Below are 23,773 nucleotides of genomic sequence, written 5' to 3' on the forward strand. Positions count from 1 at the left end.
TTCTTGTCTCTCCCCCTGTCTGGGTAGTTAGGCTGCTCCCCACCCTGTTCGCCCACGAGGGTGGTGAGAATGGAGCATTCGGGCCTCCCCGCTTCTCCCCACTGCTGAGAGGACGTTGGGGGTGGCCCAGGAGGACAGGAAGTGTCTTCCTCTCTGCCTTGGGCTGTGGCTCCCCAATTCCTGCCCCGTCGCTCCTCGGTTTACAGGAAGAAGCAGACAGCGTTGGAAGGACCATGGGGGGCCAAGGTGTGGGCAGCAAGGATGGCCAAGGGGGCAGGAGGGGCGAGATGAGCTGGCACCTCTGGGGTGGAAGCGGCATCTCAGCTATAACGATTAGGCAGGGATTGGAAAGGGGGCTTTGGGAGGTCCCTGGTCATCTCCTGGAGAACAGCACAGAAGAGCCGCCAAGAACAAGGCTCTGAAGTCACAAACACCTGGGTTCAAATCCCACTGTCGCTTGCTTGCCTTGTGACCCAGGGCAAGTTACTTCCCTTCTCTGGGCCTCAGTTTGCTCATCAACAGAACGGGGAGAACGATACCTATCTCACTGAACCGAGCAAGTTCACGGGGGTAAGGCCTACAGAGCACTAGGCACCACGCTGGGCATGGAGCAGGTGCTCTGAGAGGTCGGCTGTTAGCGATTCAGGAGCTGACAAAGCCACCAGAAGGGGATTGACTGAACGATGAACACAGTCCATGGGACATATCTGCAGGGTAACTGGCAGGGTCTCTTGAGCAAGCTGTGTAATGGAGAAAAAAAGGTGTGTGTGTGTGTGTGTGTGTATACATGCACGCCTGGGTGGCTCAGTTGGTTAAGCGTCTGCCTTCGGCTCAGGTCATGGTCCCAGGGTCCTGGGATCGAGCCCCGCATCGGGCTTCCTGCTCCGCGGGAAGCCTGCTTCTCTCTCCTACTCCCCCTGCTTGTGCTCTCCCTCTGACAAGTAAAATCAATCTTTAAAAAAGAGAGAGAATTTAGGGCTGTTAACAGCCACATGCCACATGTATGGTCCTAAGCAGGATTCTGGGCGTTTGGGTGACAATTAGGGGAAGTGTAACTATGGCCTGGGAATTAGGGTGCAAACATCTTGGAGGGCATGCTGCTTAAGCCCTGGGCAAAGGGACTGGCCCAAGCACACTGGGATGGCAGGGCAGGGCCCGACCGTGCGCGCACCTGCAGCCAGCTCCCTACCTCCACAGGCTGCCAGCCATCCGTCCAGCTGTCCGTCCGGCCACGGGGAGCAAATCCTCCCCGACAGAGACAGCACGGGTGCAAACCGCAGCAGTTACCCTTGTCTGCCGGGAGTCGCAATATTTGCCGCCTGTCTCGCCACGTGAGACCTCTGCCAGCCCGCAGAAATTGCCAACTTGAGGCTGTGACGGTGGGTATTGAATCCACAAGACGCTGCAGAGGCTGGGAGCGGTCCAAATGCTGCCTTGGGAAATTGTTCGCCTCCGGCTGGCAAAACAAGCACAGGTGCTTGGGTGACCCGTTCCTCGGGGGAGGCTGGAGCGGTGGTGACACCCCCACCCCGGTCACAATCTAGGCGGTTTGGACAAACTGGGCTGGTGGCTTCTCGCCAGCTCTATGCACCGCCCCGAAATTTCGGAGCGCCGAGAGGCGCTCTAGCTTCCAGCACGGGACAGGTAGCACGCTGAGCACCTACTGTGCTGGGCACTGGGCCACGGGTTCTACGTGCACTTTCTCACGCCCTCGTCTCGAAACCTCTCTCAGGTGGGTACTGCTAGTTTTTCCACCTTCCAGATGAGGAGGTGGGACTGGCTCGCCTGAGGTCACGTGGCCAGTGGGTGGCAGAGGGGAAGGGAAGCCGGGGTGGAGCTTAATCGACCTTTGGGGTCATCTCGTTCAATGTCCTCAGCCTTGGCCCCGCATTACAGGAATCACCTGGGAGCTTTTGAAAACCACCCAGGACTGCGTCCTGCTGAGATTCGTTCAATCAGAATATTGGGGGTGGGGGGAGAGGCAGGCATTCTGGGGTGGTTTTGACGTGCAGCTGGGAGAACCCCAGACAAGGGGAAGGGGGGAATGCCCCCTGCAAATGCAAACTGTCTACAAACACAATGGAAGAGATCGGTGAGAGATCGGTGGCCAGGAGTGGGCGCCTTGAGGCCCCTGTGATGGCTGGGGTGAGGCATAAGCAGTGGGTTGGCCTCTGCTCTGGAAGATACACACAGCCCCCAGGGAGTGAGAAAGAGGGTCACAAGGAGCAGCTAGGTTCTGGGGGGGGGGGCCTCAGCCTCTGGACACCTGCCATGGGCATCTCTGGGCGCCCCAAGGAGCTCCCAGGCTGCCCTCCTACAGTGTGGAAACGCTGTCAAGCAGCATCCCCGAGAAAGCAGCTTTCAGTCCCGGCTGCTTGTTCAAATGGTATGGGCAACTTTTGAAAATACCCAGGCCCCGGCCCCACTCTGACCAAGTACATCCAAATCCAGAGGGAATAATGAGCCCAAGCGTGGAAAGCAGCGCGAATCGCCCTGACCTGTGTCCAGGCAGAAGCACGCAGGAGCTGAGGGCAGGTGCTGTAGTCACATCGTCGGACTGGGAATCCTGCCTCTGATGTGGATTAGCTGTGTGGCCTTGGCTGACTTACTCAAACTCTCTGAGCTTCAGTTTCCCCGATCTACACAATGGGGCTGAGACGAGCAATTGTTCTCCAAGCCTCGGGCAGATGAAAAAAGATGATGGATCTACAGCGCTTAGAACAGTGCCCAGCACATGGTAAGAGCTCAGTATTCACATTATCGTTTTATGCATTATTTGTGTTTTGAAGAGAAGCAGGCAACCGCCATCAGTGATGCTGGGGCAGGCATCCTCCGTATTGCCCTCATGTCTCTGGCAGGGAGCCCAGGCACAGCCCGGGAGGCCTGGCATGGCGGGCGGGGGTGGGGGGTGCAGAGCTCAGATTCTGCTCTTCAGGCCAGCTCCCACTCACCCGCCCTCTGAAGACCCTGGGAAAGGCACCCGCTGCCCCCTAGTGGCCAAGGGCAGAAGCGCAGGGCCGTTTTAACCGCATCCTGAACTCCCCGCCCAGCCCCCACCTTCCCGTGTGCCCCTCGGCAGGTCCCGGGCTGCGGGAGCTCCCCGTGGCCGTGCGCTAGCTACAGGGGCTTTTTGATGGATTCTGCCATTTCAGAAGGAGCTTTGACTGGTAATATAAAGTTCAAATAGGGCCAGGTAGGTGCCAGGCATTGGGCTACAAGCACTTGAATCTTTTTTCCCCACCCAGGCATGGGGCCGGCTGGAGACTGTACCAGACTATCATCATCCTTTCTGGACTCCAAGGGAAGCCCTGGTTTACTCAAGAGCTTATTTCCCCTCTGCCATCTTTTCTGCAAATCCTGTGGGTACAGACTGGAAGAAACTGGGTACATCGACCATGCCTTTGGCCAACCCTGGGACAGGAGGGCAGAAGGCAAAGACCACCGCCATACAACCGCTGGGGGGCCCGCAGTCTGGCTGGAGAGAAGAGCACAGCACGCGAAGTGCTGCGGGGTTCAAACAGACGGGGCGTACAGGGAGGAGGTGGGAGGGGCCGGGCGGGGAGAGACAGGCGGAAGGGCAGCGGCAGAGGGAGGGAGAAGGCACACTGCATCTGAGTGTCCAGCCAAGTGGGCAGAGGGTTTGAGAAGGTGGCAGTGGCCCAAAGCAGATGGGTGTGTGGGGGGGAAGCTTCAGGGAGGACGGGAAGGAAGCCCCTCGCGTCTCAGAGGACCCCACACGGCCCCACTGCCCGGGCAACTCAAGAGAAGGCAGGACACAGACCGGGTCTTCGGGGGTCCCCAGCCCACTGCAGGTTCCATATCGCACCACTGGGACTGGGGGGGTGCGGCCGCTGGGAAGGCCGGCGCACAGGGGCTGGGGGCCCACTGGCCAGCCCCGAAGCCAACTGAATACCCCAGGAAGGCGCTTCTTGGTGGGGCTGCAGCGGCGCGGGCTCATCTCAGAGACCAACCAGGGCTTGGCGCACGGGGGTGTCCAGGGAGGCGGCCGAGTGGACGGAGATGCCGGGGGCCCCGATGCTGGTTTCCCAGCAGTCAAACCCGCAGTCAGTCAGAGCCTGCTTCGTGGCCTCTACCTCCGGCTGCTCCAGATCTGGAGGGGGGGAGGGAAAGCAGCAGGTCACCCAACAATCGTCTGCTCCCGCAGAGACTGTCCATCCTGGAAAAGGCCCGGGGCCAACCAGGTCTTCCTGTTGGAATGTCAAGCCTTGCACCCTCGGGAGGGGGGGTGGGGGGGTGGTTGTGGAGCAACAGTTAAACTCATGGGCCTGGCCTTGTCACGGATCAGCCGGGGGACCTCAGACAAGTGACTTCCCTTCTCTGAGCCTCAGTCTCATCTGGGCACGGGGCTAATAATACCTACCCCTCGAGGGGCACTGTGCGGCTTCCATGGGAGAATGCAGGTAAGGCGCCTGGCACAGCAGACACACCCCAGAGAGCCTTCTCTCATCATCATCACTGACCCCGAACTAGAAGCCAACAGTCAAAGTCGGCTGTCGGCCAAGCCGCCTTCCTGACGCCTGGGAGCGCACTGAGAGTGAGGGGAGCGCCTGGGGCCGCTGGGGGCTGACTGCAAAGCAACAGGCAAAGGTGAGACAAAAAGAGGAAGGACGAGAAGGTAAAGAAGGGGAGAGAAAGACCAGAAGGAGGAGGCAAAGGGAAGGCAACGGAGGCGGGAGCCCTGAGGGCCTGGTCCTGAGGGCAGGTGTGTTGACTGAGCACCACCAGGAGCCCCTCGCTGGCCCCGGGCACATTACCCAGCCTTGCTCTTTCCCCAAACACTACGGGGAGAGAAAGCCCTTTGTTCTGTAGCAAGGTCAGGCCCCATCTTGGCCACATCAAGAGGTGACGGTGGGGTGATGACAATGTCCTGGTTATTTCTCGAGCTTGGGGGAGACTCGGAAGGTAAGGAGGTGGTAAGGACAGCCGCCCACAGTATGAGCCCATACCACAGCCCAGCCCTGGGCCAGGCATTCTAAATGCACTTTCCTCCTTGAATCTAGACAACGATCTTATAAAATAGACGTTAGCATCCTTATTTTACCGATGCGGCAACAAAGACCCAGAGAGGTTAATTAACTCGACCAAAGCCACACAGCAGAGGAGAGGCTGTTCTCTGACGTCTTCCTCCTCCCAAGCGAATTGCCCAGGTAGAACGTTTGCATGAGCCCTGGCCGGCAACCCTGCCCACCCCCCAGGTACCTGGCCTGAGGAGCGTGATGCCACAGCCACCGCCGCCTGCGCCAGTGAGCTTGCTGTGCAGTCCATGGGCCATGGTCACCTGGCAGAGCTGGTCCAGCAAGGCATGGCCCACGCCAAGGGCATTCAGATGGTGCTGGTTCATGTCGATGAGCTCCTGGAGGAGAAGGTTCCATCTGTTCCCACTTGGTGTGCCTGAAGCCAAGGTCCTGTGCTCACCCCATCCACGTGACGGCCACCAGTTTGGGATGGCAAATGGCTTAGACAAGCCAGCACCATGTCCCTCTCCACTGATCAAAGGACCTCTGCTTCCTGCAGGACTTCCCATGGGGCTGGGATGGAGCTGGTGGCGAACACATGTCCCATGCCTGGCCAAAGAAGCCTGTGGCCATGGTGACTGGTCAGGAATGGGCCTGTGACCCAAACTGGGCCAACCACAGCCCTCCCGGGGTTTTCTCTGCCTCTGCCCTGGAGCTGCTAAAACTGGTTGACTTCAGAGAGAAGCCACCAGAGTTATCTGCCCTGCCCATGGTCAGAGATTATATGGAAGATGGAGAGAGATTTCAGACTGAGTTGGTTCGGCCCCTGGATCCAGCTATGCCTGACGTTGTTCTTACTGGTCTTCTCAGTTATGAGCCAATAAATTCCCTTTCTGTTAAAGCCTGGTTGACACGGGTTTCTATCATTTGCAGAAGTCTGAAGTACTATGCCATCCTACAGCTGCCTATGTTTTCAGAATAAGAACCAGTTTATTGTCCTAACAAGGTCACAGGTGGGGGAAAGAGCTAAATGTGTTCCAGTTTCTTTGATACTGCATGAAATTCTAGCTCTTCTGAGGCTCAAACAGCCCGTAGGTTGATGAAATAACAAAACTGACAGCTAGCACAGCCCAGGGGCCCCCTACAACATTTCATTTACTCCACCAGTGTTTGCCCAACACCTTCACCATGCCGGGCACCGTGCTAGGCACTGGGGCTCTAGGAATGAGCACCCAGCTACGGTCCCTGCCACGGGCAAGCTTAAGAATGTGGGATCTGGAGTCGGGGGGGCCTGGGTTTGAGTCCCAGCTCTGTGACCTCTTGGTCCGCGAGGGCCTTCACCCCATGCCTCAGTTTCCCCACTTGTAAAACTGGCATCGTAAGAGGTTCTGCCTCGTTGCCATGGGGATGGGATGAAGTGAGTTTTTTGCATGATGCCTGGCCTGAGATGAGGGCTTCGGGAAAGTCAGCTGCTATTAATACTTTTACGGTCACATCACCACCATCTTCATTTCAGGGGATGCTAAGGCTCAGGGAGGAAAGTGACTTGCCTAAGGTCGCTGAGCTGGCAAGGTACCGAGCCAGCCCTGGAAGCTGGGTCTGCCTGGTGCAAAGCTCACGTCTACCCTGTCTCTGAGAGCGCCCTTGGCATTCCAGCGGCCACCTACTTCTTGTGGCGTGTGGCTTGGCAGCGCGCGGCTCTGCTCCCGGGAACGGGGAGCGCCTGTGCGCCGGGAGGGTTGCCAATCACCAAGCTGTCTGCCGAGGCCCACCTGGCTCTCCTGCCCCGGGCTGTCGGGCGGGCTCGGGTCAGCCCTCCCCTGCAGGCCGCCTCACACCCGCCAGCCCTTCGGACAAATAAGCAGACAGGCATGATGGCCCGGTGGCAGCCCCGGGTGCCTTTCCCCAGCCCCAGGGGCCGGATGTGAGGGAAAACTTCTGGGGCCTGCTCTCTGCGCCTGAGCGCCAGGTGTCACGTTGCCAAGGCAGGTTTCCGACACCTGTCACATTCTGATCCGAAATCTGTCAAGGACCAGATGACGGGTTGTGACACGGGAGAACAGCTCGCCGGTCTGAGCACAAAGCCGTCCAGGAGCCGAGCTGCACATTTCAGCGGCTGCCACAGCCAAAAACGTACACGATGTATAATCAACGTGCTGTTCCGTGGCATTCTCCAGGGGCTCAACGGGGTATATTTTAGGCAGTACTCTATCATTATTAATTTCCTACTCGGGAGGACTGTGTTCCCTCCTTTCCGCGTGAAAGGAATTGAAGCCAGCAAGGCAAACGCTAGGGGACTGGAGGCAGACAGCTTCGGAAATGGGAGCAAAAGCACAGAAAGGAGGGGGGTCGCTGCCCCTGGCCCCGGGTGGGTGCGCATTAGAGATCCATTGGCTAAAGAGACAAGCAAGTCAGTTTGACGCCTGGCACGGCCACTCACGGGTTAGTGAACCCTGGAGAAAGTTGCTCTTTAGGCCTCAGTTTTCAGATCTGTAAAATGGGCACAACACATCTACTTCCTAGGCAGGTGGTTATAGAGCTCAAGGGAGAAGTCACTTGTGAAAAGGCTTGGCCTAGGAGCTGCTTCCGTTCACTACAGGGGCTGCTGACTCAAATGCCTACGGTGGGACAGGCAGCCTGCAGCAGCTGGGGGTGGCAGTTAGGGAGTGGTGGGGACTGCGGAGAAATGGAGACCACAGGGCCTCTCCCGGGGGGCCCCTTCTGCACCGCCTGCCAAGTGCTGCCACACACCTTGCCCGTGGGGCCTGCCTGATCCCGATTCAAGGGGCGCCCCATGGCTCTTTAATGTCGATCCATGTTTGCCAGGCCACCCGGACCATGTCTGAGGATGAGCCTGTGCCTTCCGGCTTACTGAGCTGGTGGCTCATCAGGCATGGTGACTGCACATCACCCACTGGGCCTTACTGCATTCTTAGGACGCTCAGGTGAGACCAGGAGGGGTGAAGCTGGGGTTCAGACCGGGACCGGATCAAACCCAAGGTGTGAGGTCTCAGCCTCTACACGGGAGTTACGCAAAGGGTGGCGGCTCGGGGAACAATAAAGAAAGAATGGTGGTAGAGTATGTCCGAACCAAGGCACCCGGGTGGCTTAGTTGGTTAAACGTCCGACTCTTGATTTCGGCTCAGGTCATGATCTCAGGGTCGTGGGATAGAGCCCCACGACAGACTCCACACTCAGCAGGGAGTCTGCTTGTCCCCCCTCCTCCCCCTCCTCCCCCCGCTCTCCCTCTCTCTCTCTCTAAAATAAATAAAAATGTCTGAACCAAAGCATGCCGGAGGTAAAAGGTTACCAAAGGAACAAATGCAGTTAGCAAGAACAGCAGGAACGAGGTGGCCGAGCAAGAAATCGCTCCCGGACCGACAGAAGACAGTGTCAGCAACATCCCACTGCTCCTCACGGGCAGGAACCCAAACCCGGCCCCTGGTACTTAGCACAGCCGGGCACTGCGCTCTGTGCTTTGCACGTACTCTCTGCACGGCTCTGAATGACCTGGGAAAAGGCTTAAGAAGAAGGCGTGCTTGCTGGCCTTTGCACACACGGGACCTCAGGCCTGGGCCCAGCCTCTCTGCTTTGGCTCGGGGATTCTGAGTGCAGATCGGGAGCCCCTGCCTGACGACGGTGTGGGTGAGGCCCTGCAGCCTGCAGGCGGGCTCTTACTTCCAGCACGAGGTAGTGCTCCAGGGCCGGGGTCGCTGCCATCTCCCCCAGCATCCGCTCGCACTCCAGCGAAATCGCGTTGATGGAGGCCAGCAGGGGCGTCACGATGTCCGGGAACTGCAGGGAGAGGAAGCAAGGGCCCGTGAGGCCTAGGGCCGGGCAATGGGAGGAGAGAGAGGTGTCCCCACGGCCCACTCGGCTCCTCTCCTTCCCACCGGGTATCTGCCTTGCCCGGCACCCCCTGACATGAGTGGGGGATGCTCATGGCCAGGCCAGCATGTCTGACACTTCCTGTCCTGCCTCTCAGCTGGGGGATGGGGGGGTGCCCCAAACTGCCTCCCCCGGTCCCCATCATCCAACCCAGCCCTCCACTAACCCATGGGGCAGAGGGCGAGCTCGAGCCCCCAGACCTGGCTCCCCGTGGCCCGAGCAGAACCCCACCCAGGAATGGAACCGGAGGCACCTTAAGCAGCCTGCTCCTGACACTGGCCACCAGAGCCTTGGTGCTGTGAGGGACTTTGGTGTTGGTCAGCAGGATCTTCAGAGCCGGTGGCCTGCGGGGTGAAGAGGGGCCGCAGTGAGCTCAGGACAGAGGAGCAGTGTCAGGGCCGGGGGGAATCCCAAACGTCACCCCACCCTGTCACGGAGGAGGAAGCGGAGGCCCAGGGAGGGGACATCAGGGGGCTCCTGCTGCCAGTCACAGCTGTGTCTCCGCTCCAGCCCCCAGGCAGATGGACACTTTCCTTTGGCTCATCACTCACCCACCTGACTTCAGTGGGGGCACCTACTATGGGCTGGGCACACGTGAGGGGGCCTGGCTTAGCCTGGAGCTGGCAGAGCACGCCAAGTCCCCGGGGTCAGAGGAGTTCAAAGGCACTCTAGCTGAAGGGGGAAGAAGGGGTGGAGGGTCTGTCCTGTGGGCCACCCCAGCTTGCTGGAGTGGAAGGGTCTAGAGATTTAGAAAGAAAAGCAATGGGACCTGGCACGGATCACGCAGAAGGGGTGCATGCAGGGAGAGAAGATGCCCCGGTTGGCTGGTACAGCGAGCCCAGGGCTGCAGGGAAGGGCAGGCTTGTGCAGGGGTCAGGTTCCCAGCACGTGGGGCCCAGCCTTGCCCTGCCTTGATGGCGCTCAGACCCACTGCCCTGGCTCAGCCAGAGATGGTTGGAGGGAGTCAGTTGTCCCTACTCGGCTCCCCCAGGTAAGTGAACAAAGGGCCGAGGGCAGCCATGGTAAGCTGCCCTCGCCAACCCCCTGAGCTTTCAAACATCTCCTAAAGTCACAATCCCAATCGTGCTATGGCTGGCGGTCTTGGGGGACTCAGGGCACTGTTTCTTGTCATCCCCAAGCTGCCTTTCAAGCACTGTGGGGCGGGGACTGAGGATGGAGCATCTGGATGAGCTCTGGCCCAAGACAGCTGGAGACAGGCAGACCCCTTGATACCTTTACCGTTTTTCTTTTCACAGCCCAAGACTGTAAAATCCAATAGGGCTGGAAAAGGCTGCCAGAAACCTGCTTGATCTCACCGCCCGTAAACCCATGAAATTAATATCGATTCTCAGCCTTGGAGGCCGGTTTTTTTTTTTTTTTTTTTTTAAACTTTACAAAAGATGAACATTCTATTTGGCTTTTCTTTTCCCCTTAAAGACAAGCTGTTCCTCAAAAGGGCAGCCTTCTGGGAGGCCGTATCTTGATCCACTTTGCAAACAATGCATTTTTTTTTTTTTTTAATGGAGAAGCACCATGCGTGGTTTGGGGGGAAAGGGTTCCTCTTGAAGCCATCGGCAGGATTAATGCGGAGTCTGGCCTCCCGGCTTCTCAGAGAATCCGCCATCTGCTCTCCGTGGCGCCCCGTGGCCCGCAGTGAAGGTCGGTTTGCTCTGTGCTCCCATTCAGTGGGGTGGGAGGGGTCTGAATATTGTGTCTTCATCTTCCTTAGGCAAGTCCGCTGTGAACAGGCTTGCTGCAGACCCACCGGCCCCACAAAACCCTGGGCTCCTGGGGCAGCCAGACACCACCGCCCAGGCTCTGCTGTGTGAGCGCCTGTCCGTGCTAGGCCTGGCCAATCCCTCAGTCTTATCTTCTCTCCACCCTCCCTGGGTGTTCACTCCACTCAGCCATCCTGGCCTCCTACCTGCCGCTCAGCTTGCCAGGCACACCCCGGCCTCAGGGCCTTTGCACCTGCGTTTCCTCTGCCAGGGAGGGACACACCTATGTCCTCGACAGCTCCAGGGTTCACTCTCGTGTTTTCATTCAGGTCCCTGCTCAAATGTCATTTCATCAGAGGCTCCCCTGGTCATCCACCCAACTGCCTGACATGCTCTTATGGAGCCATTTGTCGGCTGTCTCCTCCCATGAAATGTGAGTTCCGTGAAGGCAGGCCTTATTCTTCCCTGCTGAGGCCCCAGCACCCAGCACACGGTAGCTGCTCAGTAGTATTTGTGGAATTAAATCTGGTCGGCAAAGGGCAAAACACTCTACAGATACGGTTTCTGATTTCATGCTCAGGATCCTCATTATATAAACACAGGAAAGTCTGCCTCAGGAAAAGCGACTCAGTCAAGAGCACCCTGCTCATGAGGGGCAGAGCTGGGCTCAAATTAAAGGCCTAAGGACCCCAGAGCCTCTGTCCACCACACCACCACCAGCTGGCCACGACTATGCCTCGGGGCCTCTCCCCCTGCCTCCCCGACCTGGAAAGCCCTCTATCACTTATCTCTTGACTTCCCTCCAGTAGAATGTGCACGTACCCACGCCACGTTTTAGCTGGTTTTCTATCCCCAGGGCCCAGTTCGGTGCTTAAGATACAACGAGCTCTCAGGAAACCCTGAGTGAGATGCCACGGCCCCCAGGAAGCACCCCCAGACCTGTAGCCCGAATTATGACACCCCTCACTGTCACCCACAGCAGCTCCAGTACTCTCTGGGTGCCTTCGTTCTGAGGATGACAGTCGCCCCAGTCTGAGGATGACTGGGAGCCCTGCGGGCAGGCCCAGCTCTGGCATCTGGAGCCCCACGCTGACCGCTGCTGTCGCTGCACCGGGCATCAGTCTACCTGGCAGAGCCGGCCCCGCCTGGGCCCCCAGCTCCAGCGCCCCGGGTGCGCAGCAGCTATAGGGCGGGCTGGTCCCTCTCCTAAATGGCTCTGCTTCCTCCTTGGTGCACAGCGGAGGTTAGCATCTCGAGTTTTGCCCTCCAGGGTCATGAGGCAATGTCTGGAGACACTTCCAGTTGTCACAGCTGGGACATGGGAGAGGTGCTACTGGCATCTTGCGGGTAGAGCTCAGGGATGCTTCTAAACCTCCTCAGCACGCTGCAGAGGGCAGCCCCCGCCATAAACAATTATCCAGGCCACGATGTCGATGGTGCCAAAATTAAAGAAACCCTACTGTTGAGCCTCGGAAAGGCAGGCCTGGCTCTTGGAAACCAACAGAGGCGAGGCAGGAAGATCCCAGAGGTGCAGGTGGAAGCAAGAATACAGCACCGTGTTGCACCAGGTCAGGGAGCCACTAAAGGAGTGGCCCAGTGGCCGAGGGCAGCGGGCTAGCACTTGCTGCCCATCCGCAGTGCGGACGACCCTCCTCACCCTCATCCCCGTGCAAAGGCCACCAAGGTAGCAAAGTGCCCTAGGACAAACACCACCACCCGACTTGATGGAGGACGGAACTGCCAAGCAGCACCTGCTACCACGCGCCCCATCCGTGTCCACTCTGGGTCCGAAGAGAACAGAGGGTGTTCTATTCTAACATGCACGTTTGTAGTCCCCATCCCTCCAGAGGAAGGGGGTCAAGGGACATGTGAAACGGGCTGAAAAGCTGTCACATGTCACCGCCTGCTCGAGCCCGGGCTCTGCACTGAGGGCCTCAGGGTGGCAACTCCCACGTTTGCCTGCGGCACCCTGGTGCGCATGTCTGCCGGCCCTTCCCCTAGCCCTCCACTCTCCCCCCACCCCCGCCAAAACTGTGTCTGCGACTCAGTTGTATAGCCTGAGACCCTAGTACAGCGTCGCCCAGGAACACAGGCAGGTATCAGTTCTGGTTTGCGAAATGAACACACGAGCGCATGGATTAAATGACTGAGAGGCCAGGGGCCTGGGGGAGCGGTCGCTCTCTGGAAGGTGACCGGCACAGCCATGCATGACTTCTCCCTCTAAGCTCTCGGTGATCTAAGAAAGGCAGCACAGAAGGTGAGAACAGGCCTCATGGGGGAGGGGAGAGAAAGCCCGGGGACACACGGCCCACCCACGTCCCTCACCACGAGGTTAGAGCCCCCCCCCCCCGTCCCCAGCTGGATGCGTTGCCACAGCTGTGCCCGGAGCTGCTGTTCTGCCCCAGAATTACCTCTTTAGGGAGGTGATCTTTCCTTGTTGGAACCGGAGCACTCCTCCTAAAGAGAAAAAGCAGTGGGTCAGAGCTGTAGGAAAAGCTACGAATCTTTGCCTCTTGGCTGAGAAGCTGGGCTTGAGGTGGGGGTGAGAGTTCTGTCGCAACCACTAGTCATCCCAGCCCCAGTTACACAGAGTCCTGGGGGGCACAAAGGCTTGCCCGCCCTCCAGCCTGCCCGGCCTCACGCCACAGGCCACATGGCGAACGGGGACCCAGCACTGTGGCCAGGCCCCATAAGCCAGGGTCCTCACCCGAGGGGAGCCCAGCTGGTGTGGCTCTGCAGCTTTACCACACAGACCGTCGTGGGGGGGCTCCCTGAAACTGTAGCTTCCCAGGCCCCACCCCGGCCCCCCAGATACCGCCAGAGATTAGATTCGGGAGGTGTGAGGCAGGGCCCTGAAATTTCTCCCGTCCCCCCCACCCCCGAAAAGGAAAATACTATTTTCCTCAGAACCCACTGATTTCATTCATCCAAAAACAGAGCCTGAGCAGCTACAATGGTCCTGAGAATTTATAAAATACTAAAAATAGAGAAAACAAGCCTGAGGCAGCCCTTACCCCAGATGCTGACAGCGTTGTCCACTCCGGAGGGGTTTCCATGAATCACTCTCTCCCCCTGGAAGGCCCACTTGTTAATTAATTCCAAATCCTCCACGGTCCACCTGGAGAAGACACAGGAGTTTTGTCTGTGCCTCGGAAGAGAGTGGGGGGCCAGGGTTGCCGAGGGCAGCAGGGGGAAGGATCCACAGGTTAAGCCTGGTGGAGACCAAAAAAAGTCAAAGGGGCTTGGGCCCTCGAACCCAGAAACAGAGGAACAGCCTGGAACCTCTCCACTACAGAACGTGCTGTACCTTCCTCCCTTCCTCTGCAGCCCTCCCGCCCGGCACCACGGAAGGAGACCAGGCTTCGGATGCACATGGTCCTAGGAGCTGAGGGACTCTGGGCCCGTTACCTAACCTGTCTGAGCCCCATTGTCCTCATCCGACTCTTGCCAAAGCCCAACCACTAGGAACGTGGATTGTAGGCGCCCTGGACACCCTCAGTGGGTCAAGCGCGCATTGACCACCTCTGGATCGTCCCTAAGCACGCGGCCACGCTGCCTTCCTCGGGAGAGGTGGGGGCTCACGCACAGTTTGAGTGAGCAGACCCCAAGCCCGTGAGTATCGAACAAGGATACAGTCAGCCCTTCCCCTGCCCTTTATCTCAGCTTTTGTTTCCTTTCTGGGGACCCCCTGCCCCCACGAAACGGGGTGCTGTGGCCCCGAGAATGCTGGGGCTCTGGGGCAGAGCTGTGGAGCAGGCAGCCAGCCGCCCTGCCACCGGTTCTCTGGGCATCCCCGAGCAACGGCTTCACCCCCAACCCTGTTTTCTCATCTACACAACACGGGCAATCGTGTCTCCCCCACCGAGGACGTGTGAGATACGAACACAAAAGTGCTTCGTAAAACGCCTGGGAAACAGTATGGGCTCCGGAAAAAGGTCGCCTGGGATCGCGGCTCCTGGATTCACCCCAAGCCTGGTCCAGCGCTCATTTGCTGTGGGGCCTTGGGCAAAGCCATCGCCCCCTCTGAGCCTCTTTCTTTGCTGGCCAAATGAGAATGTGATGCCCTCACCACTCACATGGTGCTTGAGAGGCTCAACGCCATCACCAAGTGCCAAGCACTGTGCTGAAGCCTTTCTCAAATGGCCGTCTCCGGTAATCCCCACAAAAACCCTACAGGGAAGGTAGTTACTATCCCTCTCGTATAGAAGAGGACCCTGAGGCTCAGGTGGGTAAAGCAGATCCCAGTGCTATTCACTGCTACATCAGCACCACATCAGTTGACTGGGGCCCAAACTCCCAACGACTGAGCTTTATGGGGCCAACAAGACTCCCTCATTTGTCCAGCATTTACTGAGCATCTACTATGGGCCTGTGCCTAAGCGCACAGTAGGGAATGAACCAGACACGGCCCCTGACTGCTTGAGGCTTGGCATCTCACGGAAAGGGGATGCCCAGCAGCAATCATTATTTAACTACAACCCCCAGGAGATGCGATGTGGGGTGGGTGGGGTGCACCCCATCTGGAAAGGGAAGGGCCTGAGGTGGGTCAGCAGGGCAAGACGTGAGAGGGGAGCATTCCAGACCGAGGCAGCGTAGCATCTGGAACTGGGCGAGCGTCGGCCCTTTCCAGGACCTGCGAAGTGAGTGAGCGACGGGGAAGAGGGGCAACTGGACCCAGTCCGGGACCTGGACTTCTCCACAAAGTCGCGTCTCCCTCCCATTCTGCACACCGTTCATCCCTGGGGGGCTCAGATTTCTAACCTCCTCTTCACAGGAGACCGGATTCCAGGTCTGTAGGATTTGGAAATGCTGGGGCCAGGGCAGGGGTTGGGCCTGCTCTCATCAAAGGTCCTGGGAAGGAATGACTGGGTCTTTGCGGGGGGGGGGGGGGCAGAGCTGGTTGTAAGGAAGCTGCGTGAGAAAGAGCGTCCCCCCCGCCATGCTCTCGAGCACTCACACACGTACATACACTCGCCTTCTGAACGGCAAAGCTGGTCTGCTGGCCCATACATACGAGTCTATTCGGGGGACCCGGGACAAGCGGGCCTTCACTGATCTAGGTTACAATCGGTGAATAGCACATGCTAACTAGCACCATCGTATCACAGGATCACCAAACAACAAGGCTGGAGGGCCCCCCAAAGGCCCATCAAGTGCAGCCCCTCGCTTCCAGATGAGGAAACAGAGCCCAGGGAGAAGAAGGGGTGGCTCAATGGCCTGCAGCGAGTTCCAAGACAAACCTCACCGAAATTCCTGAAAACCGTCACCTTGTGTGACCTACAGGTGCATCTCTCATTCCCTTCTGGATTCTTCCCCTGACAAAAGCTGCCTCTGCCCCATGCCTCCCACTTCTTTCCACGCACAGGAACCATCCAAAACGAGTGTGCAGAATGCTGACAGACACTTCCCATGGAGAGCACCCTCCCCACCCCCGGATCTGCCGCGGCCACAAGGATCCAAGGGACCTTTGGGCTCCATCTGAATTCAACTGTATTTTAACCTCCGTGTCTCAGAAGAGAAATCACTGGCCCTCACAGGGCACCCAGCGGGGCCCAGGCTATCAGAAAAGCACGGCATTTTCGGGGCCGAGGAAGGAAACCTCAATTCAAAACCAAGTTCTGGAGGAGGAAAGGGGCCCTCAGCCGCAGGCTAGCACAGCGTGGCCTTTGGGTCTGGTTCCAGCCTGGGCCCCTGCAACGGGTGTGGAGGGCATGGGAGCACCGCTCTGGGAGGAACCACACAGCCACGTCCATGCTGGTGCCCAGCACGGCCTGAGCAGCTTTCTCTCCTGACGGCTACCCCGGGAGACAGACAAGGCCAGTGGCGCCCCCTGACACAGCACATGGTGGGTACCCAAGGCCGCCAGTGGGAGGGCCCGCGTGAGCCCCGAGGGCCCAGGGACGGGCCTCATCAAGAAGCTGCCAGGCTGGATTTTGGACTGGCACCACTCCCAGGGCGGGGCCCAGGACAGACCGTGCTTGGGGTGGCTTCTCAAGGTGCATTCCGCAGTGACAGACACGGCTGCCAGTGACACTGTCCCAACGAGCCTCACTGACTCACAGTCACTTCTTGTACAACCACCTGGTACAACCGGTTACGGAGAAGGACGCTGAGGCCCCGAGGGGTGCAGCGGCTTGGCCGAGGTCCCACAGTGAGTCGCCAGCAGGAGTGGACCCAACGGCTCCCTATGTCTGGGCTCGGGTTCTCTCTGCCACACCATGCACTCTTGAACCCAAAAGAGGCAAGGGGGGGGGTGAGGGGTCGGGGAACTAAAGTGGTTCCAGGCTCAGACCGCCCGGGTGCAAATCTCATTCTACCATCCCCTGGTCTCCGTGCCTCAGCTCCCCCGCTGTACGGAGGCCACATGACACCTCTGGCGGGGAGTTCTGGGAGAGGACCCACGCTCGGGTCGTGGCGCCCAGGGCGAGGGCGGCGATTACCTGCCGGCAGACACCCCGTCCTTCTGCGGGTTTGGGATCTCCTCACATGCAGTCAGGAGAGCGGCGGCCATACACACACAGTAGGCGGCGCTGGAACCCAGGCCAGCCCCGGTGGGCAGCTGTGACCACACCATGATGTCCAGGCTGGGCAGGGCCCTGAAACACAGCGGCGTGCAGAGCGTGACTCTCTGGAGATCGAGTTAGCGGTCAAGGCCCAGGACTGGACATTGGCAGGGCCTGACTCCAAGCCTTAGGCCCAGGTTTCTGAACTCGGGGACATTTGCCCTCCCCAAAAGCGGCCCTACGGGATGGGCAGGGAGTCATGGTGAACCAGGCAGCTTGGAAACAGGTACCAGGATCCTTTACAGCACGACGTTCCCTCGTGAACCACCAACCACTTCTCTCAATTCCTTCCTGTTCCCTGCACAGCGGGGCTCTCCCGTGGCCCTGCTCTGTGTGTATCCCTGCCCGGGACAGCCTCTTCCTCCCCCACGCAGATTCCTACCCATCCTGCAGAACCCTTCTCAAACATCCTTTCCACTGGGAAGCTTCCCCTGGCCACCCACCCAGAAGCCATGCCTAGCTCGCCTTGACGGCCCCCTTTCTCCACTGAGATCTTCTCTAGGTGCACTGTGTGTTCACAGGATCCTTCCCCTGTTGCATTTCCCCCAAGCAAGGACTGTTAAACTTCATGTTCTTTATTTCCCGTTAAGTAACTCTGCTGTTTTCCACGTATAAGATTATAATGCGAAACTGCCTTACAAACTACACACGCCCGCCCCGCTCAGATCAGGATGTTCTGAAATGTGCACCCCTTCCCAGAAAGGGACGTGCCCCTCACTTAAGATGAAAATCCCATGGCGGACAGCAAGAGCTGAGACATTTGTGAATGTGCCCTCCGCACCGTGCCTGGTCCTTTGCTGTCTGAGTAAAGGGCTGGCTGCCCCTTGAGGCTTTCCCTTTGGGCCTGGGACCGAAAAAAAAAAAAATCACAGTGAAAATCACTGTGGGCTAGTTACAGAGCTAGGCTCATTTCATATATAATATTTCCACCCCTCCAGTAGTTTCCTTAGGAAAATATTAATGGCTCATATTTCTCAAGCTGTGTGCCAGGCTCTGTGTCATGCACTTTAGATAAATAAACTCCCTCACCCTCACACGAAGCCTACGAGGTAGGTACTGTTACTTACCCCCATTTTACAGATGAGGACACTGAGGCCCAGGGAGGGTAAGAACCTCAAGGAAGCTGGTGGGCGGCCGCCATGGGGTCTGACCCAACATGCTCCGACTCTCCATCACCACGTGACATGGCCTCACCAGCACCGCCACCCCGGCAGCCGGCCTCCCCGATGGCAGGCAGCCCAGGTCCTATCTTAAGGGGTAGGGCGGACATTGGCTTTACTTTGCTCGTCACGGTTTCCCGGAGGCTGCGGGACGTGGAGCAGGGCGGCCTCTGTGGGCATGGCCCGGGAGAAGCCACGTGGCAGATGTGGGGGAATCTGGCTTTGGGCCCAGGCCACGCACGTACCTCTGCTTCCGGCAAATGGACAAGTACAAGTAGAGGAAGGCCAGCACAGCCAGGTGCTCGGCGTTGGCGCTGTCCTCGGGGAAGCCCGCCACCTCCTTCAGCCTCTCCACTTGCTCTGCAGTGGGCGCTGTGGCGTCACCTTGCTCTGTGGCAAACAAGCAAACATGGCCGGGTGAGAGGGACGCAGACGCGTTTATAGACAACGGAGCACAGGAACCCGAGCGGGTGTTGAGACTCAGCATCTCAGAGGGACGTGCGTTTGCGGCCCGAGCACCAGGGCCACGTCTGCCGGGGGCCTTTGGGCTTTGCGGGCATGCACACTAGGGTGTGGGTCCCGACGGTACGCTTCACTGGCTCTGGGGCCTTGAGCACGTGACTTACCCTCTCTGAACGTCAGTTTCCCTCTTTGGTAGGCAGGGATAGGAACCGTAAATACGCACCAACAAACTGAAATAAGGTGCTTAAGACCCGCGGCACAGCTCCCGGCATGTAGTACGTGCTTAATTAAGGGTCGTCTTGAAACGCACACACGCACACGAAGTGCATGCTAGCTCGACCACTCAAAGGTCTGGGTTTGACCCCCACGGTACAAAACCAAAACCAAAGGCAGTATTCAATTATCCCCCAAACGCGTCCCTCTCCCGAACCAACTCTTAAGAATGGGACACTCAAAACCAGAGAACGTGAAGTGCTGACATTTGCTTGGGCAGCCAGAAGAGGCCCGGTAGGAGGCTGGGCCACTTTCCTCGGAGAGCCTGAGGAGGCCCAGCAAGCCCGACCGGCTTTACAAATTGCTCCCTGAGTCACGGGTCCAACTGTAAAGGGAACAGAACATCGAGTTTGGTACGTGGGTGCTGGGAAATGTTAGGGTGGTGTAAATACGAAGCCCTATGTATTCCCTGAAATAATGACACACTAAAGGCAGCCAAGCCAGTTAACAGTGTTACGGAGAGCACAGACATTTCAAAGTGCTGCAAGGGAAATGGAATGACTCATCAAGACACTGGACAGTTTAGGGGCGCCTGGTTGGCTCAGTAGGTTAAGGGTCTGCCTTCAGTTTAGGTCATGATCCCAGGATTGAGCCCCACATTGGGCTCCCTGCTCAGTGGGAAGCCTGCTTCTCCCTCTGCCCCTCCCCCTGCTCATGCTCTCTCTCTCAAATAAACAAAAAAATCTAAAAAAAAAAACAGACTTTGGAAGAGTTCGGAAAAATCTGGGTCTGAATCCTTTCTGCATCACTGACAATGCTCTGTGACCTGAGCCACTTGGCCCCTGAAGCTCAATTTTCTCATCCATAAAATGGGGATGGATACCACCACCTGTGTCCAGGGCAAGCTGGAGGATTCTAAGAGTGCCAACATCCACGACACACTAGTCCAGTGCCTGGCACACATAAGGATGCCCAGTGAAATGTTCCCGGTGTTTGTAACTATTGGGAAGCAACCAGAGAATACTGAAAGAAAAAGACAGAGAGCCTGGCAGGCTACTAGAAAACATGTCTCTGAAAGGCTCATGTTCCATATTCCTTTTTCTCCGTGGAGAAATCACTCACAAGCCCTCACACACGTACTACACTCTGCGTCCCAGCCCTGGCCCACCTCCGATCCTGCTGGATCCTCACAGCAACCCTCCCAGGCCACAGGACTCTGCTCACAGAGGCTCCGAGGGATAAGTGACCTGTCCAGGCTCACACAGGCAGGGGAACATCCCCAGCCTCGGGGAGCGGAGGCCCGGTGATCCTGGAATCACCCAGGGAGCTTCTTTCAAAATACACCTGCCTGGTCCCCTGCCACCGCGACCCCTGTTCTTTAATAGGAGAGGGGCAGGGCCAGGAATCTGTCTGTATTGTTAAGAACAACAACAATAATGAAAACCTCCCCGGGGGACCCCAAGGCATGACTGGTTGAGAAATGGGGCTTTTCGCCTGTTCCTCATCGCCCTGCAAAATTCGGGAGTGGATTGCTGTGGAATGATCGTCCCAGAGGGCAGGGAGCAGTTGGGAAAAGACCCCCGGAGGACTCCCACTTGTCCCACTCTGGCTGAGAAACACTGTTCCAAACAATGAGGCATTAGCCTGGCGAGGAGACAGCAAATGAACGGAGGATAGAAAACCCCCTTCAGCTTTGGTACAGGTGGCAAGCGACCCCACGGATGAAAAACCCTGCCTGCTTATGAGGGGACACAACATTCACAATATTATCGAAAATCACCGCAGGGGTCTTTATTTATTGGCATGGAAAGAGAGTCCTGATACACTGAAGAAAACAAACAAACCACACAAGTTTGTATGGCCTGATCGGATTTTGGTTAAGGAACAAGATATCCTCCCCATCTCCCTCAATCTAACTCTCCATCTGCAGAAAATAATCCAGAAGGAGCAACACCAAAATGCTGAGAGTTGTCACGGGAGGTGGTCAGGGGGGCAGTGGTAACAGCTGCCTTTTTTTTTTTTAACTGATGGTGTTTCCCTATTGACTCTGTGTTCCAACTAATAAGCATGTTACTTTTATTTTTAATGATTTTTAATGATACCCAACACCAATCAATACCTCCTCCTTGTCAAACCAATCTTACAGAAAGAAGGCTCCCTTTGTCCACTCTCAGACCTCAGGACCTTCCCAGAGGTCACTAATCACCCCTGCATGTACATACATACTGACACTTAATCTGGGTCTTTCCTTAGATACATGTTATTTGCATCTGTTTTTCACCCAACAACAGGCCTTGAGGATCAGTCCCCCACAGCCCACACAGATCCAGTGCATCATTTGACGCTCTTAAGTTTAAAAAAATAAATAAGTAAAGCTAATTTTATGGGGTCAAGAGAAAACACCCCCAGAGTAGCTAGTCTCTGACCCTCTCAGAGACGGCCTAGAATAACTACCCAGCTGTCCCCTTTCTCCTCTGGTCAGGGCCCAGGCTCCGCCCACACCTGGTTCCTCCCCGCTGCACTTACCCAGAAAGCTTGTGTCCTGCAGCTGAAGCCTGGCCACATCCCAGGCCCGCTTGACGCCAATGTCTGGTAAGTTGAGGCACACTTTCCCATTGCTGTGGGGCTGAAGCTGGAGGAATGTTCTCAAGTTCAAGGCTGCAGCCAGTGCCACCTGTAGAATAAAGGGCAAATACAATGAGCCTGGGCATGGGGGGGGAGGTGCAAAGAGTTTGGCTCCGGTCTTAAAACCGGGGGTCAATGTCAATGTACTGAGGAGAGAGAGCACATACTAGCATATAGGGCACATGCCCACCCATGCCCATGGCAGACACTGCTGATCAACCTTGGCATGCTCTCCCACTAAGTGACACAGCGTCTACCCATCAATTAGGAGCTGATATCTACTTATGTTTGCCCTCCCCGCGCAAAACTTCAGAGGTCCTCCACACAAAGGAAAGGCTTCCCCACAATCATCATGTCAGCAAAGATGAAGTTAGGAACATAAAGAATGACGAGGAGTGGAGGAGCACAGGAGCGGAAAAAAGCATGAGCTGTGGGTTCAGACAGACTTAGGTCCATTCCCGGTTCTGCTAAGGTACACGGGACCCCGCTCAAGCTACCAACCCTCCCCTAAGCCTCAGCTGCCACATCTGCAAAATGGGATAATCAAAGTTTAACCACAGAGGGCCGTCCTAAGAGTTAAGTGAGATAATGCATCTCTCAGTTTTCTTTGCTGGATCCTACTCATCTTCCCCACTTCTGAATGTTGGGGTGCCCCAGGGCTCAGCGCTCCCACCTCTCTTCTTCTCCACCGAAGCCCACCTTCCAGGTTGTCTCATTCCACCTGCACAGCTTTACATTTCAGCTTTGTGCTCTCTTACTGGGTGAGGCCAGGGAAGCCCTTCAGTGGGTGTGAGACCTGTCTCTTCCCTGCCTCGCTGCAGAGAAACTGATCTCCTCTCCTACGTGCTCCCAGGCTATGCGTCCAGGCTTCCTTTTGGCTTAAGAGTAGGGTCAGGGAGAAGAGGTGCCCAATGCTCAAAGGCTCTGGGGGACTTCACCTTGCCGTGGACCACGGCATGCTCTCCGTGAAGGATGACTTTCCCTGGAGCAGACATCAGCAGGACTTCTGACAGCATGGCTCCTGACAATCCTGAAAGAAAAAGCCAGAGAGAGGATGAAGCGATACTAGAGAATGCCTAGTTCAAACTCATCATTCTAACAAAAAAGGCAGCTACCATTCAGCACTTGCTATGCACCGCAAAGACTGTGCAGTGAGGCAGTGCACTAAACGCATGAGAAAGACCTGTGTTCAAATTCCAGTTCTTCCACTCTCCAGTGAGGTCATCTTCACTAACTCACTCAAATGGCTAGGAACCTCGGTTTCCTCATGTTATGTGGGGACAAGAACTGGACTTACTTTAACGGGTTTTGGAAAGGTTACCTTACATAATGCAAGAGGAACACTTGGCAGTGTCCGGCACTCATTCAATTACTGACAGCTATTTGTTACTGGTTCGCTTCTTGGTTGCAGCTTTTATTACTGCTACTGTCTAAGGCAGAAACTTAAATGAAATCATGGACCAGAAGGAACGCTTCCCTGGACTTTTAGGCTGCTTCCATTGCCTCACGATGATAAATCACAGGCTGTAGAAAACAGCCGTCAAACGCCTTCTTGCAAACGTAAGCCAGGATCTCTACAATGCAGAGTCCCGGAAAGTGACTTGCTGGGTCTACAGGTGTGCGCGGCTTAGATTTTTATAAACTCTGCAGACTTACCACCCATTTAAGGCCTCACGTGCATTACCTCAATATAAGACACAAGCCGTGTACTATTGTGATCCCGCTTCTTAGCGGGGGAAACTGAGGCTCGGAACCGGGAAACCTACTGCTTGTCCAAAGCTCCAAACCACTTCAGATTCGAGTTCGCCGACCGCTCGGGACGGACTCCCAGAGTCGGGGACACTGAGCCAGAGAAGCCGGGAGCCCGGCCCCAGGTCGTCCTGGGTCTCAGCGTCAAACCTTGCGCCACCCAGCCCCGAGACCCCCGGTTCTCACCTGCCTCCGCCAGCCCCGGGAGCAGACGCGGGAGCGGTTCCGGACCTAGTCCCCGGGCGCCCCTCTCCCGGGGGGAGGGGCTCGTCCTACCTCTCCGCCAATCAGAACACGCGAGCTGGGGCGTCCTTTCCCAGTTGGCTTGAACATTGAGCAATAGGTGTTGCAACAAAGCTGTCACGGGTTTCCCCGCCCCTTCAGTGAACCAATGGGAAGCAAGCCCCTGGGAGTGTCCC

At 57.0% G+C, this 23,773-nt stretch overlaps 1 protein-coding gene across 1 annotated transcript; it reads right to left on the reverse strand.

Moving 5' to 3' along the window:
- Positions 1-2,745: 2,745 nt before the first annotated feature.
- MVK (mevalonate kinase) lies at positions 2,746-23,660 on the reverse strand. The gene is given in 13 exon segments (XM_025889321.2): positions 2,746-3,907; positions 3,910-4,012; positions 4,014-4,111; positions 5,221-5,374; positions 8,655-8,771; positions 9,118-9,208; positions 12,994-13,039; positions 13,597-13,700; positions 17,023-17,178; positions 18,551-18,695; positions 21,507-21,654; positions 22,544-22,635; positions 23,541-23,660. Coding segments are annotated over 12 exon segments (1,389 nt in total). The 5' UTR covers positions 22,622-22,635; positions 23,541-23,660; the 3' UTR covers positions 2,746-3,758.
- Between the last annotated feature and the right edge of the window lie 113 nt (positions 23,661-23,773).

Source organism: Callorhinus ursinus, unplaced genomic scaffold (genome assembly GCF_003265705.2).
Source record: "Callorhinus ursinus isolate GAN/ISIS: 27379988/994484 unplaced genomic scaffold, GSC_fseal_2.0 scaffold41, whole genome shotgun sequence".
Lineage (NCBI taxonomy): Eukaryota > Metazoa > Chordata > Mammalia > Carnivora > Otariidae > Callorhinus > Callorhinus ursinus.